At 47.9% G+C, this 20012-nt stretch overlaps 2 protein-coding genes across 3 annotated transcripts in view; one reads left to right on the forward strand and one right to left on the reverse strand.

Annotated features, from left to right (window-relative positions):
• Nucleotides 1-5728, forward strand: part of PRR12 (proline rich 12) — a 50147-nt gene extending 44419 nt beyond the window's left edge. For both annotated transcript variants that reach the window (XM_081166010.1, XM_081166009.1), the window contains one exon: nt 635-5728. In XM_081166010.1, coding sequence (XP_081022136.1) covers nt 635-775 — 141 coding nt within the window. In that variant the 3' untranslated portion in view covers nt 776-5728. The remainder of the gene's footprint in view (nt 1-634) is intronic.
• Nucleotides 5178-14936, reverse strand: RRAS (RAS related). Its single transcript, XM_081166604.1, has 6 exons — nt 14657-14936; nt 12325-12412; nt 10692-10794; nt 9599-9707; nt 8129-8247; nt 5178-6794 (listed from the first exon to the last, which is right to left on the reverse strand). Exons 1-6 carry the CDS (start codon nt 14759-14761, stop codon nt 6707-6709), a joined length of 612 nt encoding a protein of 203 aa, XP_081022730.1. The 5' UTR covers nt 14762-14936; the 3' UTR covers nt 5178-6706.
• Nucleotides 14937-20012: the final 5076 nt, after the last annotated feature.

The raw sequence follows: 20012 nt of genomic DNA on the forward strand, positions 1-20012 counted from the left end.
TCTAAAAAGCCAGAGAGGTGGTAGGATAGGATTTCCAGTGGCTAGAGGGATCTGCCACGGGTGGTTTGCATTACTTTTGTGCTACTCCTGTATCTTAACAAATCAAGAATGAACTTGTGCATTGTAGGGGGTTGAAGTAAATGGTCCTCAGGGACCCTTCCAAGTCTACAATTCTATGAAATTATTGAGTGGCATAGGGAGTGAGGAATTGCATGAAGGTGCATAATTCATACGGGCGCCTTCCATACCAGCTTTTCAGTGCCTGCTGAAAACTTTTCTATTCCCCCAAGCCTATGCAGACAATCAAGAGCACACAACGGTCTCTTGATGTTTGCTTTCAACTTCCTTTTGCTTCTAACTTGTTTATGACTTTATAGCTTGACTGTGTTTTTATGGTGCTGTAAACCATTGTGCTACGTTTTTACGACACAGCGCTATATAAATATTTTTATAAACAAACGAAACACAACTTGGCTTCTTTCGGGTTGCAGAATTTGGTTGGCCTGGTTGCGGAATCTGTTTGTTTTCATAAGCCCCGTGAGTCCCGTGCTGCCCACATGTGTGCGCGTAATGAAGCCTCTTAGCTAACGTTTTGTCCTTCTCTTGGGGGGCGGGTGGGGCTCTCCTTCCACAGACAACGGCGATCGAGGGTCAGGACGAGGACCTGGGCCAGGAAGAAGTGGTGCAGCAGTGCATGCGCAACCAGCCGTGGCTGGAGAAACTGTTTGACTCCTTCAGCGAGTTGCTGACTCAGGCACAGAGCAAATGTGCGTGACGCAGCCGCCGGAGCCACGCCCCGGGAGGGGCCACCTAACGCCCGCCCCTCTGCAGAGCCAGAGCAGGAAGTGGGGAGAGGAAAGTCGAGGGGTACCATCACAGGCAACGAGTTCAGACTCAGCTTACCATCACCACCACCACCCCTTCCCTTTTCAGGTTTTCTTTTCTTTTTTAAAAAAACCAGGACCTGGGATGCGCCTCTTTCTTTTTATTTTTGGTGGTGGGGTGCGCGGGAGGTTTGTGATGGCAGAGAGCACACGTTGAGGAGGGTTCTCATCAAAAGGAGCGGATGGCTGGACAGCCCCCTTTCCCTTTTGCCCTGGCTGTACAGAGAAATATTATTTATATATAAATGTATAAATGTCTAATTGGAGCAGCCTCGCCCCCTGCTCTGGTGGGGACTGAGAGTAGGAGGACCCCCATAGGAAGGTCAGAGGAGTGTTGGTGCCGGGATCTGGAGCTTGTGGGGATGGGATCCAGGAGCCGTAGGTTTCATCGGGGTGACGGGGTGGGAATGGGGACGCGTGTGTTTTGGCGGGCAGCGTGAATAAACACAAGAGGGTCCAGGGTACCGTCCTGCATCTTGTCCATCAGGAACTTCTCCCTAGGGAAAGCCGAGTGTGTGTGTGGCAGGGGGTGTATTTGGCCACCCTTAGCACAGTGCCCAGATCCTTTTCACCACAGTCTGACCAGGCAATGAGACCCCACTTCCTCTCCCTGCCTGCAGACAAGTCTCATCCCATCTCTGCCAAATAAACTGTTGCTTTGAGTTGAGGCTGGGGAGAGGCACTCCACTCACACACTCACAGCGATTGCCTCTGTTACTGCTACCAACAGGAATATTTATTGCCAAGTTGCCCCTTCCCAACCAAACGGTTGCAAAGAGCCAACCCACTCCCACAGGCTGTCTCTGGAGCACCTTCCTTCTTCACTCAGCCATTTTCGTGGGGGTGATTGCTGCTGGTAGACCTGCCACGAGCCACTCTCCCCCCCTTCTTTTCTTTTTGCCCACCGAGTTTGGGGTTCTAGCTCTTTGGGACGTGTGGAGCATCTCTCCACCCATAACCCTTCTGAATAGGTAACCGTAAATTGGGGGGGCATAGCGACACCCATAGCAACCTGTCTGTATCAAGGCTCCCTAAATCTCTCTCCTTCCCATCCCTACCACTTTCCCCCATTTTTAAAAAAAGACTGTTCAGACTTTCTCAACTGGCCCTCACACGGATCACGGAAAGGGGTGCACTAGGCCGTAGTTATGTCCCTCTGTGCTTTTCTTAGAACTGAGCTCCTTTGAGGAAAGGATAATTCCCTTCCACCCCCTTCCTCGTGGTGTTTGACAAGGCAGGATTCTGCTCCCCATCCCTCCCCTCAGCTGTATATACTGTATAGGATAAAAAGTCTATGTATCATATTGTATTTGACTAACTTGAACTTAACGATACGCAGGAGTTTCTCTCTCTCTTTCTCTTTCTCTCTCTCCTCACCTGTAGCTGTGACGTTATTTGGTTTGGACTGAAACTTTTCATTAGGAGGTCGTTATTATTATTATTTTTAATCACCATTATTGTTGTTGTTGTTATTGAGGGGGAAGGGAGATTCTGTGTCCCCCCACCCCGCAGCCTCCTAAGCAAAGATCCCTCTCTAACCCTGAGCTGAAATGCTAAAATAAACTCTCTTTAGATAGTCAATTAGGTCCTTGCCCTGCTTTACACACTTTCCGCTCGCAGCCCAGCCCGGTCATTCAGCCAGCCTCTCTCATATATCACCCATAGCCCAGCCAGTTAACCAGTTTCCACCTCGGCATGTTTTCTCCTTTGGGTTTTCCTAGTGACCTCCCAGATCCATCTCACATCTCCACGTAGATTCCCCTGCTAGATCAGGTTCCCGCCCCCCGCCCCAACCAACGTCTACCTCATTCCCACTCCCCGAGACTACTTCTGATTTCTCTGTACCAGCCCAGTCTCCCCACGGTTCTGTTTTTGTTTCTTCTTTGCTTTTCTCTACCGTCAAAAGGTTGCAGGTTTGATCCCCATATGGGGCAGCTGCATATTCCAGCATTGCAAGGGGTGCTGAAAGCACCCACCCACCGGTTTGATTTTTATCATGATTCCCACACACTTCCCATGGAGGAAGTGCAAAAAAGGTACTCTAGGGTGGAGGAGAAAACAGATACCACCCCAGAAGAGGGGTTGGTCCCATTGCCCCAGCAGAGCTTCTTCAGTTAAGTTTCTGGACAGCACAGAAATGTGTTGGGGGGCCCATCTGGCTGTGTTAGATCAGGGTCCCTTATATATACACAACTCTCCACTTCCCCCTGGATCCTACCCTTTCCCCTTAATTATTTATTGTGGATGAGTAGAGGTTGGCAAGTGTGATTGTGAGAGTGCATGGAGGGGGGTGGAACTTGGTGTACATGAGCTCCACTCAGAATGGAGTGTTTTTAAAGGGGGGAAGAGGGTTGACTGGCTTCCTTTTGGATATTTTAAAAGCTTGCCATTTAGTTTTTAACAGCTTTTCCCCTCGCAATCCCGGTTTACTGATAGCTGTTGGGCCTTAGAGGCGACGGACTGTAGCTTGAACCTGTGTGTGGAGGTGGGGTTAGTAAGTTGAACATGGGGTTTGGGAAACGAAGGGATGGGGGGACATACACGTGGTTTGTTTTCGAGGGACATTCAGAGCCTCGATACCTCCTGGAACGACAGACTTGCACCATCAATTTCATGCAAAATTTTGCTAAGGCGTTTGCCCCCTGGATGGAGGGGCCAAGCAGCTCAAACCCTGTGCACCAGAATTGGAAGGGCCCAGCTCAGAGTTGTTTAAGAATGTGTGTGTGCGCGCACACACACACACAAACACACCCCACAGCTTCCTGTGACGAAAAGACTTCTCCTCCTCCTCCCCCACCCGCCCCAAATTTGGATCTTGGAAGGCCCCCTTTTTTACGATGTGTATTTCTGTGTATCTTGTTCGCGCCTCAAGGGTATTGTTCTGAGATAATGGGATTTGTGTTCTGTATTATTGGATGTTCCTATATATTTTTATTGTTTATTATTAGTGTCTGAGACGTTTTTTTCTCTCAATATGTAAAACTCACATTGTATACTGTGTACACAAACAAAACGACAAAAAACACTTTTCTTTGCAAAAATCAAATGCCTGCTGTACAGCTTTATTCCTTGTTTTTGGGGTGGCAGGGGAGGGTTCATTTGCAGTGATCAGTTTGGACAGTGAGAGACACCCAGGAGACCTGGCTTCTTAATTCTAGAGCAGGGGGCAGGACCTTTGGCCACCCAGATGTTGAACTACAACTCCTTGGTGCAGTTGAGTTGTAATTCAGCAACATCTGGAGGGCCAAAAATTTCCCATGTCCTAGAGGTTTGTCCCCCATTTTGGTTCGGTGTCTGCCTAACGAACGCACCACCTCTGGCTTAAATAAAGCAATCTAAGTCTGTTTAGACCAGGGTTTCCCAAACTCAGGTCTCCAGCTGTTTTTGGACTACAACTCTCATCATCCCTAGCTAACAGGACCAATGGTCAGGGATATTGGGAACTGTAGTCCAGAAACAGTTGGAGACCCATGTTTGAGGAACTGGTTTAGACTTTGGAAACCCCATTCCTTGCTCCAGATAGGTTTTTCCATCCCAAATCTCCAAAAGTCTAGTAATTGTGTCCCTGCTTTAACCCAGTATCCACTTCTGAAAGAAAGATCACAACAAAGGACAGCATCACCAGTACCTGCCCCGAGTTGATTTTATTTGCAGTACAAATACCTTTCTTTTCTTCAGGAATTAGAATACAGAAGAAGTCGAGACTCAAAACACTGTTTCCTGAGGAGATGGGTCAGTCTTTCCATTAAGTTTTAAGTTACAGGTGTTTTAGGGCCCACCCATGAATTTGTCCAATCCTCTCTTAAAGCCACCCAAATGCCATAGTTCAGTGGTGTGCCCTGTGAAGGACTTCCTTTTGTCTGTCCTCCATCCCTCAGGTGTAGGCTGATCATGGATAGATCACCTTGAGCACCTATGCTGGTCACTAAAGTCCTGTTGACCCGAACGCCCATCGCACCTCCCAGTTAGCCATTTTTGCCATGGTTGGTGTGAGCTGGATCTCATGTGTTTGGAGAGCCACCAATTCCCCATTCCTGCTCCACGGGCTACATCCTGAGACTCCCAAGGCAGCCTGCTCACCCTTTAACTGTGGATGGTCCATATCCAAGAGACCACACTGAATGCAGTCCCATGAATGTCTACTTGGAAGAAAGTTCCACTGAGTTCAAGGAGAACTTGTTTCTCAGGTAAGTGTGTATCGGATTATAGCCTGAATGTCTCCATAGCCTACTCAGTGCTGCCTACTTCCTGACCCATCCAATTTTGTGCCGCCACCACAAACAGCAACACACACTGATTTGGGAATGACTCCCTTTTATTCAAAACCACTTCTGGGTATGTGAGAATTTCACAGCTTCCTACCCTAACATTTCATGGCCCTTTGGCCCCACCGTTTGCAAAAAAAAACCACCCCTCTGTACCGTGTGTGTGTGTGTGTGTGTGTGTGTAGATTACATATAATTGCCAACAGAGAAGACTTCCTACAGCTGACAATGTGGACTCTATTCAAGGATGGCTTGTGCCATAATAAATCTGTTCGTATTTAAAGTGCCACAAGATGATGGTTCTTGAATAGGTGGTAACTCTTTGGTGTTTTAACAAGCTGGAATGATCTGCAGCAGGATAGCAGGGGAATTGGCAGAAGTGACCTTCACACACATCCCTTAACTGCTTGCGGGGGGAGATGCCTTGCATTTGGGCAGGATTTAATTTCATTATGCCCATTTGCTCTTTAGGTGGCAGGTAGAGGATCTAAAATGGGTAGTTAGCCCATGGGGTTCATTCAACCCCCTGTCCCAGACTTTTGTGGGGGGGGGCACCCTCCCCACAAAACTTGATTTTTTTTTAAAAAAAGATTGTTTCTTTGGGTCCCCTACTGTAATGTGATGCTGCTAACCTATTTTTGTTTTGGACTACAACTCCCATTAGCCGCTGCGAGCATATGTTCTGGCTGGGGCTCATGGGAGTTGTAGTCCAAAGCAGCTGGAGGGTTGCAAAAAAAATTTAAAAATTCTTTGCTTAAATTTTTATTGACTGTTCCTATTAATCATGTACTGTGCATAATGATGGCTGTGATTTTTTTAAAAATAGATAACACCCCTTTAGATGCATTTGTACAATATGGCTTTGAACATGTACATAAAAGTGTGTGTGTGCAAAAAGCTTGCTGGCTCTGGCTACATTGAAGAGTCTGAGCCCCTTGTTTTCCTGCCCACTCTCTCACCCATCCTAAAACCAGACTATCCTATTCTTTCCGGATTTAAACCCATGAACGCACATTTCTCAAATTGCTCTGCCTTCTACCACAGGCAGATTTAGAGGAGCGTGACTGGTTCACCCACACTGGGATATGGGGCGGGGGGCACGGCACCAAATTTTGGCATCTCTGAAAGCCCCAAGTCCGCCTCTGCTCCTATCCCCTGGTGTAGGAGATTCCCCTTCTTGCCAGTTTTCTCTGAAGACTTAACAGAGAAAGGTGGGGGAACAGGATAGGAAGGCACGGCATACTCTTCCCGCACCTTGTCCCAGTCATCATGTATACAACCTATTTCCTGCCTATTTAGTGGGTGTTGAGGGGGTACATGATTTATCTGCTTCCTGACCTGTTCCAGTTTGCAGGGACGCTCTGCGCCAGACGTATTGTAGTATTTGGACACAACTGCAGAATACACATTGCCAGCCCTTGTTGCATAGGTGAGGGGGGTGAGAGGTGTGGGGAGGTGGAGATAAGGGAGAAATCCTGCCGCGTCCACTCCTTAGGAGGGAATCTGAGCAGTTCTTCTTCCCTTTCCGGGCTTTGTAGCTTGGTGTGGGAAGGCAGTTTACAGCAGGGAACAAGGGCAGCCTTTGCTTTCTTTCTTCTTAGGGCTGACAGCCGGGGCAGGGGGGGATTCCAGCTCATGAAACCTCCTGCAAATCGAAAGAGGAAAGAGGTGAAAATTGAGACAGGAAGCAGAGAGAGAATACAGTGGTGCCTCTGGATGCGAACGGGATCCGTTCCGGAGCCCTGTTCACATCCAGAGCAGAACGCAACCCACATCTGCGCATGCACAGGTAGCAATTTGCCGCTTCTGCGCATGCGCGTGATGTCATTTTGAGTGTCTGCGCATGCGGCGAAACCCGGAAGTAACTCATTTCGTTACTTCTGGGTCATCACGGAGCGCAACCCGAAAACGCTCAACCTGAAGCAACGTCAACCCGAGGTATGGCTGTATAGCAAAAATAAGGCAGCATAGCTCCTATCACCTGCTCAGATTTTCAGGAAAATGCTAATTTTTCTCATAAGTTCTGAGATTGCAATTTTACTCTATGACTAGGTCACAGGCAGCCCTCCAGTTGTTGTTGGACTACAATTCCCATCAGCCCTAGCCACCATGGCTTTTGGTCAAGGTTGATGACAGTTAAAGTCTTAACATCTAAAATAACACCGTATTGGGTACCCCTGAACTTGGTGGCCAAATTTAGCAAAACTCTAATTGGTGGATCTTGAGGATCTAGTAAAAGTAGATACCACAAGACTCAAATCTGTTTACCCCTAGGCTAAGGGCATAGGGATATATATATAATCAACTTTCATCAAGCTGCGTTGGCTGGGGCTGATGGTAGCTGTAGTCTAAATTATTATTATCAGCAGTAGTAGTATTTCATTTATTTATTAAATTTGTGTACGGCCCTATACCTATAGATCTCAGGACTAAATTACAAAATAAAAACACAGGATACATAATAAAAACAAAAAGACAACCCAATAATCTGAAACATCTGGAGGGCACCAGGTTAAAGTAAATAATGAAATACAGTACAAATAGCCACAAACGGCCTCCATATTGAAGTTATTATCAAAGGAAACTGCTTTCCCCAGGCTTTGGGGAGCCAATATTATTATTATCTTATTCATTATACAGTTGTACCTTGGATCCCAAACACCTAGCGAGTCGAACATTTTGGGTCCCAAACGCCACAAACCTGGAAGGGAGTGTTCCGGTTTGCAAATGTCGTTTGGAACCCAAACGTCCAATGAGGCTTCCACGGCTTCCGACTGGCTGCAGGAGCTTGCTGCAGCCAATCGGAAGCTGTGCCTTGGTTTCCGAACATTTTGGAAGTCGAACGGACTTCCGGAACCAATTCCATTCGACTGCCGAGGCACCACTGTATTTGACACCCCTGCAAAAAAAATTGTCTCAAAGCAACCAACTTAGTCGTGTTAAGACACAGCACACCCAGCAAGTCACCTGTCCTCTTACCTGATGGCCCTGACCAGCTCATAGAAAGATTCATCCACGTTGAGGCGCATTTTGGCAGAGGCTTCCATGTACGGGATCCGATTCTCCCGGGCAAAGCTGAGGGCCTCCTCCTTGGGTACCTGAATAGGAAAAGCAGCGATGAGAAATAGCAATGGATACCGTTACATGACAGAAGAGTGTAGCTGCGGTGGTGGGAGGGTGGGAGCAAAAGGAGAAAAACAAAATGGCTGCTGGCATTGGGTAGTTGTAATGTCTGGTTGCACAGCATCCCACATCCAGCTGATTTGTGACCCCCGTTCCACATTTTTTAAGGGAACTGGAAATGTGGAGATACTGAAGGGGCATGTAAGAAGGCATGGGTGCCTTGTGGCAGCCAAATCTTCCCCACTCATGGCTGCTCACAAAGATAAATTTTCTCTCCTCATTTTGGAGACCAACTGGGTCAAATACAACACTGCTTGCTGCGCACCATATAAAACAGCCAGGGAATGGCAATTATTCAATTTTATTTATTGTCATTTACAGTGGTACCTCGGGTTAAGAACTTAATTTGTTCTGGAGGTCCGTTCTTAACCTGAAACTGTTCTTAACCTGAGGTACCACTTTAGCTAATGGGGCCTCCCGTTGCTGCCACGCGATTTCTGTTCTCATCCTGAAGCAAAGTCTTAACCCGAGGTACTATTTCTGGGTTAGCGGAGTCTGTAACCTGAAACATCTGTAACCCAAGGAACCACTGTATTATATTTATTAGTTGCCCAGATTTGGATGACCTGCTAAGGCAAATCATGGCTTAGCTCAGGGCAACAGCAGAATGAACGCCAGAGGAACAAAGTGGTCATCATTTCCCTGTAGATGTCCACCCACCTTCACGTTCATCCTAAGCCATGGTTTGGGCTTAGCATCATGAAGTCAGAACTTGCAGCAGAGCAAAAACAAATGTAGCAGCAGCAAAATATGTTAAATCAAAGATAGCTTAACCTGTGGCCTTTCACATGTTATTGAACTCCAGTTCCCATCAGCCCCTGCCAGCATGGCCAATAGCTAGGGATGATGGGAGTTACAGTCCAACAACATATGGAGGGCTGATGGTTCCTTCTCCCTATTATCCATTACAAACAGCAACGATAAAACTGGGTGTGAAACACACACAAAATCCCCCATCAAAATAGAAGTGCATCCCATCTCTGACAAAACACAGAGGGAGCTCGATGAAATAAATTTGAGAAAGCATTCATGAGTTGTGGTGCCACCACAAAGAAGGCCTCGTCTCTCAAGCTCATGCCTTGCCAAGCCTCCCTAGAGCACGGCATTACACATTTATCTTAATTCTTACCCAGGCCTATATGGGTTTCCCAAAATGAGACTGCAGAGAGAGGATTCAAAACATTATCGACTCATGTACCAGCCCAGAGTCCCACCAATGCAGAGACTGATATCACGATAAGTGATTGAATGCTATGGAAGGCTCACCTGCCGATAAAGGTCAAGGTCAGCCTTATTCCCCACAAGGATCATGGGAAAGTCGTCACGGTCTTTCACTCGAAGTATCTGTGTGTGAAACTTGTGGATCTCATTGAAACTGTGGCAGAGAAGCAAAGAACACAGGTGAGACTTTTCAGTAAGATGCTCCCTAAAAAGGACACTGTTCTAAGTTTGGTTAAAAACTACTAAGATTAGGGGAACTGGAAACATCAGGTGTGGCTAACCCAGGGTCAAATCCTTAACTGTAAGCTTACTGGACTGACTAGAATAAGTTACTCTCAGTCTCAGTTTCCCCAGCTGTAAAATGGAAGTTAGAACAGTCTGCTTTGATGTTGTGAGGATAAACAATATAAAATATTCTGCAGAGTATGTGTGCAACGTAAGCTATTAACTGGCAAAACTGTTTTATTTCAAAACTAGATCTTTGCATCTTTTAAAAATGATTAAATGTACATGTTATAACCTCATAATTAATTGAGGTTTTATTAATGTGTTTTAAATTTCATAAAATAAATAAATTCCTTTCAGTAGCACCTTAGAGACCAACTAAGTTAGTTATTGGTATGAGCTTTTGTGTGCATGCACACTTCTTCAGAAAGCTCATACCAATAACTAACTTAGTTGGTCTCTAAGGTGCTACTGGAAGGATTTTTTTCATTTTGTTTCGACTACGGCAGACCAACACGGCTACCTACCTGTAATTAAATTTCATATATTGTGTATTTTATTGCTGTAAGCAGCTTTTGAGATCTACATGGTGAAATGCAGGATATCATGTTTTAAATATACAAATAAGAGTCCTGTTGAGCATTCTGGCAACAGTTACTTCATTTAAGTAAATGTAGATGTTTAATTAGGCACAGCGAGGTGTTTTGTTGTACCTGGTATTATCAAAATTTGCTGTCCTAGCAAAGCGCCAACCATTCTAAACCAACTGCAAATTAAACACCCCCTCAGAAAAGCACCAGAAGAAAACACACCAACTCAACTCAGAACCCATAGAAAGCTCTTTCCTCCCCATCCTTTGACCACTGGACTGAGAGGACAGGACCTTCTAATTTAACCATGGCTTGGGTCTTACCTGCCACGATCATTGATGGCATAGACGAGGAGGAAACCTTCCCCAGTACGCATATACTGCTCTCGCATGGCCCCAAACTCCTCCTGGCCAGCTGTGTCCAGAACTGAAATCATAAGGGAAGCAGATTAGATCTGAATCATTCCAAATGTGATGGGTGTGAAACAAGAGACGGCCCCCTGGGACTGATTGGGTCCACCAAGCCTCCCCATTTGGTCTGCGATGATGCCTAGGCCTAGTCATACTCACCTATCCTACACCCAACGTCATTGATGATGTCAGGTGTGGGGCAGGTAAATATGACGGACTCCAATTCCCATCAGCCCCAGCCAGGAGGGCCAATGGCCAGAGGTATTGGGATCTGTTGTCCAACAAATGTTTGGAAGGCACAATGTTGGCTATCCCTGCCCTACTTTCATGTGCTCTCCCACATCAAAACAGACAGACAAAATATTCCCTGCAAGTAAGAAGCAACCAGCACCACCCCTTCCATCGGCTGAGGGAGAAACCGCTAGTTTGTGGGGCTAATTTGCTATTTACAGAGTTTAGGGCATGGGTAGGCAAACGAAGGCCAGATCCGGCCCAATCGCCTTCTCAATCCAGCCCGCGGACAGTCCAGGAATCAGCGTGCTTTTACATGAGTAGAATGCGTGCTTTTATTTAAAATGCATTTCTGGGTTATTTGTGGGGCACAGGAATTTGTTCATTTCCCCCCCAAAATATAGTTCAGCCCCCCACAAGGTCTGAGGGACAGTGGACCGGCCCCCTGCTGAAAAAGTTTGCTGACCCCTGGTTTAGGGTCATTATCAGTGTGGTTTTAAGTGCAGAATTGGAACATTCACCTGGAGTTCAAAGTGGTACACTCCACTCTTATCACCTCATTACACTACATTTGCAGACAAGGCCATAAGCATTATGACATCATTATATTTATTCTTTGTATATTGTATTGTTGTTTTGTTGCTATGGCCGGTGGCTGATGCAAATAAAGATTAATTCGTTCATTCCTATCTCCTGATATTGACACGCACCCCTACTAAACATGTACCTCCTATTCACCTTTGAGAAAAAACATTTGTTCCAAATTCCTTTATGGTTCCCCCACACCCAATAAGTGCTTCCAGATCTTTAACCCTCCCTGTAGTAGCATGGGCTACCCTTCTGTCCAATCAGATGATGTCATCAGGAAGGGACAGCTTTCTTGCGAGTTTGTTGCAATAAAGTACTTGGGACATTATACCTCTCTCAATATGGCACTTCACATCATATTGTTCCCAATCATCCCTTTGTCGTTGGGTGATTCTCCTCTCCCAATACTTTATGTCTAATTTCCCTTCCTCAATTTGCTTCTCATGGAGCCGTTTGTCACACCAACAGAATGTCGTCCCCCCACACTCATCTGACCACTGATGGAGGACACTGGCGATGGGGAAAGCATAGCAAAGCCCCCTCCCACAAAGCTGTGGTCATGATACACTTGACGTTCCTCCATCCCTTTATAAGCAATGCCAAGGAAGGATGCGGCCCATTGCAGAATGCTAGAATCACGTTCTCCCAAGCTTCTGTCTCCCTCAAAACATTTGCATGCAGCCTCCATCCACACACCTGAATAGGACCCCAGCCCAGTAATACTCACTATCCAGCCGTGTGGAGGTGCCATCGATGTTGCAGATTTTTGTGTACGAGTCCTCAATTGTGGGGTCATAGTCCGAGACAAAATATGACTGGGGGGGAGGAAGAAAGGAAAGATGTTAAGGATGACAGAAAGAATTGAACTTGAAGACCCTTGCTACCCCATAAGAGTAAAAACAGGACACCCTACCCCCAGTATTGATCCTGTGTTTCCCATGAGAACCATAGTTTTCCAATACAAGAGTTCCTTCAGGTCTCTTTGACATCAGATCAGTAATTTGGTCACCAGAGGCGACTAGGAATTGCATGCAGGCGAGTGAATGGGGTGGCTGAGGAGAATGAGATTGCTTTCTGTTACTCCCTGGCCAGCAAGGAGATAAAGAGGGATGCTGGAGGGATGAATCTGAACGAAGGCCGTTTTTTAAACTATCCTGCTAGGAAGTTAGTAGCCTGGTTTTCTTCCCCATGTTGGCTGCAGAGGAGAACTTCTCTCCTCCATTGTCGTCATGGGATAGCTCAGCTGATAGAGAATGAGACTCTTAAACTCAGGGTTGTGGTTTCAAGCCCCACGTTGGGTGAAAGATTCCTGCATTGGAGGGGGTTGGACTAGATGTCTCTTGTGATCCCTTCTAACTTTATGAGTTACCCAGGGTAAAGGGACCCCTGACCATTAGGTCCACTCATGACCGACTCTGGGGTTGCGGCGCTCATCTCGCTTTATTGGCCGAGGGAGCCGGCGTACAGCTTCCGGGTCATGTGGCCAGCATGACTAAGCCGCTTCTGGTGAACCAGAGCAGCGCACGGAAACGCCGTTTACTTTTCCGGCGGGTGTGGTACCTATTTATCTACTTGCACTTTGACATGCTTTCGAACTGCTAGGTTGGCAGGAGCAGGGACCGTGCAACGGGAGCTCACCCCATCGTGGGGATTCGAACCGCCGGCCTTCTGATCGGCAAGTCCTAGGCTCTGTAGTTTAACCCACAGCGCCACCTGCGTCTCTTACTCTCTTAGCAGACCACTAAAATGAAACAGAAGCATGCTAATAACGTCTGTGGCTTTATTTGCAAGGATCTCTGCAGTCTGCTACACAAAGCTTGGATTCTGGTCCTTCCCTTCCCTGCATTCTTAAAGAATTTATAAAACGGTTTGCCTTTCTGGATCAGATCCAAATTTATAAAATAATGCAAGCTTTGCTTTAATGCATCGAAGCCAAAGGTCATCTGATCATTTGAAACTGCCTGGTCCACCTAGCCTGGGCACATCAGCTTGAACAGTGGCTCTCCAGGGTCTGAGCAGAGATCCCTTTCCAGCCCTCGCATGCAAGATCCTTTAGCTGGAAATGCCATCCAGCCCAGCCCTTGTTTACAACAGGAGCCAGCTGCCTATAGAAAGCTCACAAGCACAGTGTGATGCTGATGGCCCCAGTCCCTGCTACCTCCCTTTTTTCTCCACTTGATTTGGACCTTTCCATTCCATGCCAGGGATAACTCCCCTTCCCCAACCTCCTGGGGGCCAAGGTCCCTTTGCCCCCCATAAAATATCTGAGGGCCCCCCAAAGTTGATCGGCATTGCCATTCAAACAGCGTGCATGTGCCGTGTTTTTTGATCAATTAAGCGGGATGGGGCTTACCTGCCCCCCCATCACCTGGTTCCCAATAGGGGAGGTTCAGGCGGACCGCAATCTCAGCCTCTCCAGAGGAAGAATTTGAGGCTGCTCAGGACTGAGCCCAATCGCCCTTCCCGTTCATGGGGAAACATCAAATACCTCTTATCTTGGCTATTGTTTTTTTGGCGGGGGGCAGCTACGGGATCGGCTTAGAAAAGGGACTGAGAAACTTGTGGGACTACAACTCCCACCAGCCCCAGCCAGCGTGGCCAACGGTCAGGGATGATGGGAGCTGGAGTCTATCAACATCCAGAGGTCCACCTTAGGAGAAATCCCTGCCTCCGCCGCTAGGGGGAAACAAGCGACCGGGTTCCTGCGCACGTTTAATGGGAGCCCCACCGAACTTCCACGGGGATTACTCCCGAGTAAACGTGCACACAGCGTCGGCAGTCCGGACTTGCTCAAGCGCTGAACGCTTCTCTTGGGGAGGGAAAACGTCCCAGCAAAGGCGGCAAAACTTCCTCCCAGTTTTAAAAAAACCCTCATCCTCATCAACAACACAGGATCTTGGCTCAGGTTTCGCTTTCACCACCGCCCTGTGTCACCTGAACGCGAACTTCGGCGCGGAAACATATGGTAAAGTTTGGGGAGGTTTTTAAATATGTATTTTTGTCGCCATCTGCCCCCCCGGCCCCGCTCTCCCGCCCTCGCCGCCTTGGGCTCTCCATACCTGGATGAATTGGATGGTGAGCGCGCTCTTGCCCACGCCGCCTCCGCCGACCACCACCAGCTTGTATTTCTCCACCGGCGCCGCGCCTTCCTTGGGATTCATCATGGTCGGGGGGGGGGGTCGGCTCGGTGAACTCAGAAGCCCCCCAGCCCTGCCGCTGCCATCGCCGGCTACCGTCCCTGCCGCCCCTCGAAAGATGGCTGAGATCCGGGGTGGGCCCTCCTCCCTGCACGATACGAATCGGCGCTCCGAGAAGCGAAGCGCGGCGATTCCCGGCCGCTCCGCTTCCCTATTTGGCCAACGGGAGCCGCTGCGGGGCGGGTCCCACGTCCGGAACAAACTCCGCCGGCCCCCACACTCCGCCCCCGCCCCGGGGTGGTGGGCCCCCTCGCTAGTGGCGGAGGGAGGCGCTCGGCAAGCGGGGAGGAGGAGGAGGAGGGCCGCTTCTCTCCGGTCGTGCGCTTTTCTCCCCAGGACGCACGGCGCGCCTTCGGAAGCGCTGCTACTCCCTTTCCGCCAAAGCGCAAAGCAAAAGCAAGATCGGGCCAAAACAACAACAACAACACGGTTACAAACCCGCGGTTTAACGATTCGCACTGACCCTGGAGTGACGGCACTCCGGGGAAAGAGCAGGGACTGTGCGCAACAGGAACTAGTAACTTGACTACTGCAGCTTCCCACGTGGCGGCCTCGCGCTGACTTTCTAGGCGCGCCCTGCGCGTCGCCTGCGGCTCGGGATTTTGCTTTGCGGGGTGGCGGAGAGGTTTGGTGTTGGAAGGGTATGGCCGGACTCCTGGGTCCTTTTTGGCTCTCCGGCGGTGGGAGGCGGGAAGTGGATGGTGATCCTTTGGGTGATGATGATGATGATGATTCGAGGTGCATCACAACCAGTGGCGTAGCGTGGGTTGTCAGCACCCGGGGCAAGGCAAGTAATTTGCGCCCCCTAACCCGTGGATTTGCGCCCCTAACCCCCAGATGTTGCGCCCGGTGCGGCCGGCCCCCCCTGCACCCCCCACGCTACGCCACTGATCACAACATCGGAGATTAGTCCGTGAGACTTTATTCCCAAGGTGGCGCACATAGGATCGGTTGCAGCCATAGCTGTGGGCTTAGGGGTGCCCCAAACCTTATAACACGCCCCGCGCATACACACCAATTGAATGGCAATACCCAGTGCTTCCCCCCCTAAAAAAAATGTTTAGCGGTACTCTCATTTTGACTCAAGAAAATCACCATTTTATAGTTAAAATCAGGGGAAATAAATACAGTAAATGGACAAAAGTAAAAAGGTTCACGAGAAAATTGGTTTAGGAAAACTGCTAAAATGATCTACACTGAAATTCAACTAAGGGGATTTGTGGAAGTCACTTAACAATGTCACTAAGATTGGTTTAAATACGGTTGAGATTTATGTTTGTTTAATTTTTTTGGAAAATCAGTAAAAAAATTTGAAGGGGAAAAAGTGCAAAGATTCACAAAATGTTTAGGGGTATGCGTCCCCCCCAGAAAAAAAGCACCGGGAATGCCTATCAACTGCGGGGGGCTCAAATAATTTATGGGGTGGGGTGGCGAATGGACCTCGGCCCCTATGACTCGGGAATCAGGATTTCTGGGTCCTTTGGAAGTGCAGGAAATTGGCCAGCTTTAAGCCTGGGTCCCAAGCGCTCTTCTCTTCTCGTCGGACTGAGCGCAGGGCGCTAGGACCCGGCACGGGGCGTGGCGCGGGGGGCGAGGAGCCATGAGCTCACCACCACATTCCTTTCATGTGTTGTGCGAAGGAAGTCGAGGCACCACCCGCTGCTTGTTGCCTCCCTCCCTCCACCCGCCAGCTGCCTGCACAGGACCCTCCTTGCCATGCACCGAAGAGGAGAGAGCTCGGGGATCGGCGGAATGCGCAGGCTTTTCAACTTGGCACCTTGTTCTAGCGCACAGTCTGGGCTCAGATTCTGCAGATGTGGAAACAGCTGCGTTCATCTGGGAAACAGCAGCAAGAGTTGCACTGAGCCTGGGCTGGTACTCAGGGAAGCACAGATCTATTTTTAAAATGTTTGTGCAAAACAAAGGGCCGCTTTTCTGCGGCTCAGAATAAGTTTTTTTTTCATACTGCTTAGTGTTTGTCTATTATTGAAGAGGGGCGGGAAATCAGAAATACAACAGTACAGTACCAAGGTATAGGGACGCGGGTGGCACTGTGGGTTAAACCACAGAGCCTAGGACTTGCTGATCAGAAGGTCGGCGGTTCGAATCCCCACGACGGGGTGAGCTCCTGTTGCTCGGTCCCTGCTCCTGCCAACCTAGCAGTTCGAAAGCACGTCAAAGTGCAAGTAGATAAATAGGTACCACTCCAAGAGGCTTAGTTATGCTGGCCACATGACCCAGAAGCTGTACGCCGGCTCCCTCGGCCAGTAAAGCGAGATGAGCGCCACAACCCCAGAGTCGGTCACAACTGGACCTAATGGTCAGGGGTCCCGTTACCTTTACCAAGGTATAATTGGAGTGCACATGGTATCAAAGCAGTTTTAATGTTACAAACAACTTTGTTATCTTTTGCGATTTAGAAATACATAATAAACTTGGCTCCCTGCAGATGTTTTGTACGACAACTCCCATCAACCCAGCCAGCACATGTCCAAAGTACCTGGAGGGCACCAGGATGGTGAACTGCGGTTTACAAAAGCATTCAGGACGTTGTAGGAAAACTCTGAACTCTCACCATGTGCTACAGCTGGAGCAAAACTAAGCTTTATTTCACCCCGGTCAAAGACCCAGTTTGACACACACCTTATGCACATTTGCGTACACACACACACACACACACACACACACACACACACAGGCCGGGAGCCTCAATGGCGCCCCTCAGGAGGCTTCATTTGGGGCAAAAAGCCTGGTTAGCCCTTGCCCTATAGCTCTGGCTACAAACAAGTGGCCAACTCCTCTGAATCAGCACTACCAAAGACTTAAGCAGGATCTAAGAGGCTTGATAAGGGACGCGGGTGACGCTGTGGGTTAAACCACAGAGCCTAGGACTTGCTGATCAGAAGGGCGGCAGTTCGAATCCCCATGACAGGGTGAGCTCCCGTTGCTCGGTCCCTGCTCCTGCCAACCTAGCAGTTCGAAAGCACGTTAAAGTGCAAGTAGATAAATAGGTACTGCTCCAGCAGGAAGGTAAACGGCGTTTCCCTGCACTGCTCTGGTTCGCCAGAAGCGGCTTAGTCATGCTGGCCACATGACCCAGAAGCTGTACGCCGGTTCCCTCGGCCAATAAAGCGAGATGAGCGCCGCAACCCCAGAGTCGTCCGTGACTGGACCTAATGGTCAGGGGTCCCTTTACCTTTAAGAGGCTTGATAAATAGGTACTGCTCTGGCAGGAAGGTAAACGGCATTTCTGTGCGCTGCTCTGGTTTCGCCAGAATCGGCTTAGTCATGCTGGCCACATGACCTGGAAGCTGTCTGTGGACAAACGCCAGCTCCCTCAGCCTATAGAACGAGATGAGCACACAACCCCAGAGTTGTCTGTGACTGGACCTAACGGTCAGGGGTACCTTTACCTTTTAAGAGGCTTGATAGGCTACAATAGCTCTTTGTAACCTTCAGGTTAGGAGTGTGTTATCCATAGCCAGTATGTGGCCCTCGGGTTAATTTCATATGGCCCTCACCAAGCTGTTGGTTCAGACCTCTAAGAAGAGACATCTGCGCCTCTTCCTACATCCCACTGGATAGAGGGAGAGAAAAGGGGATAAGTCTGAAAAGAGGGCACTGTTTAGCACCCTGCCCCCCAACCTGCACCAGGCCTCATGCACATCTCATATTAACTAACAGGCAAAAGGTTGCTCACCCATGCTTTTAATGGAGATGATCAACCAAGGACCATTATGCAGAATGAAAGCAGAAAACGGATGGTACTTAGGGATGTGTGAGAATGGGAGGAGGAGCTGACAGTGACACATTAATTCACTTTGACCAAAATGAGATGAATGAAACTCCAGGAGTTGGGTAGGGAAATCTGCACTCAGGTTACCTTTTGGTATGACCAGGGCCAAAAGGTCTATTTATTTATCTTATTATACCACTTCATAGTGGATTATATATCGCAGCAAAACTTAAGACAGGTGCCTAGCATCATGAGGTTTAGGCACTGATGTGTAAGCACTACTGAAGATAATTTTGATTTAAGAGTGTGACCCAGTCACTTATAGGATATTACTTGCTCAATGGGGTTTCTTATTTTTATAACAAATTTTATTGATTTTCAGCATACAACACATAAAAAAGAAAGAAAGTTCTACAGATATACTGAATTCCTCCTTTTCCCAATCATCCCTCTTAGTTCTGGTTTTATTGATTTCATTTAGAAAAGAAAACAAAATTTATCTTAAAAGAAAAGGAATCCAATACTTATTCTTTTATTTTTAAAAGCACCACATTATAGGCTGCATTACCAGATTGCTTTAGGGCTACAATTTATCTCTCAGCCCATATGCATTCTGTTTACAATGTTTCCTGCTTGATGTAACAGCCATAGTAACACATCTGCTTGCTTTATTGTATACTGCTTCAGCGCTCAGGCTACAAAGTGGTTTATCATTTTTTAAAAAATAAATGAATGATATGAAAAATACAATACAAATTCCACATTCGAAATGAAACAATTGTTGACAATATTATTAAATAATAATAATTTCACATGTCAAGTTACATAATTAGGCAGCAGTAAGTATCTAAAAAACTGCACGTAAGTAAAATAAATAAGAATCGCAACAGCACATCGTATACAGAACTTCCGCATACGTGAAGGTACATCAAAATGCAACATAATTATGGTGTACGTCATCCTGACAACCTCATAAACATAGCAAAAGCTACATATAATGGTACAATCACCAAAATAATTCACTTACACGTTCACATGACACAAAATGAATCAAAATGCACAACTCCACTCAACAATCACACTTCCCTTACACCCACCACTGCAGTATAGTCACTCAAGTTCTCACTTCAGTAAAGCACTCCTTCAGCTAACCAATGTGGGTGGCGCTGTGGGTTAAACCACAGAGCCTAGGACTTGCCAATCAGAAGGTCGGCGGTTCAAATCCCCGTGACGGGGTGAGCTCCCGTTGCTCGGTCCCAGCTCCTGCCAACCTAGCAGTTCAAAAGCATGTCAAAGTGCAAGTAGATAAATAGGTACCACTCCGGCGGGAAGGTAAACAGTGTTTCTGTGCGCTGCTCTGGTTCGCCAGAAGCGGCTTAGTCATGCTGGCCACATTACCCGGAAGCTCCCTTGGCCAATAAAGCGAGATGAGCGCCACAACCCCAGAGTCAGCCACAACTGCACCTAATAGTCAGGGGTCCC

Source organism: Podarcis bocagei, assembly GCF_964188305.1.
Source record: "Podarcis bocagei genome assembly, chromosome: 13".
NCBI lineage: Eukaryota > Metazoa > Chordata > Lepidosauria > Squamata > Lacertidae > Podarcis > Podarcis bocagei.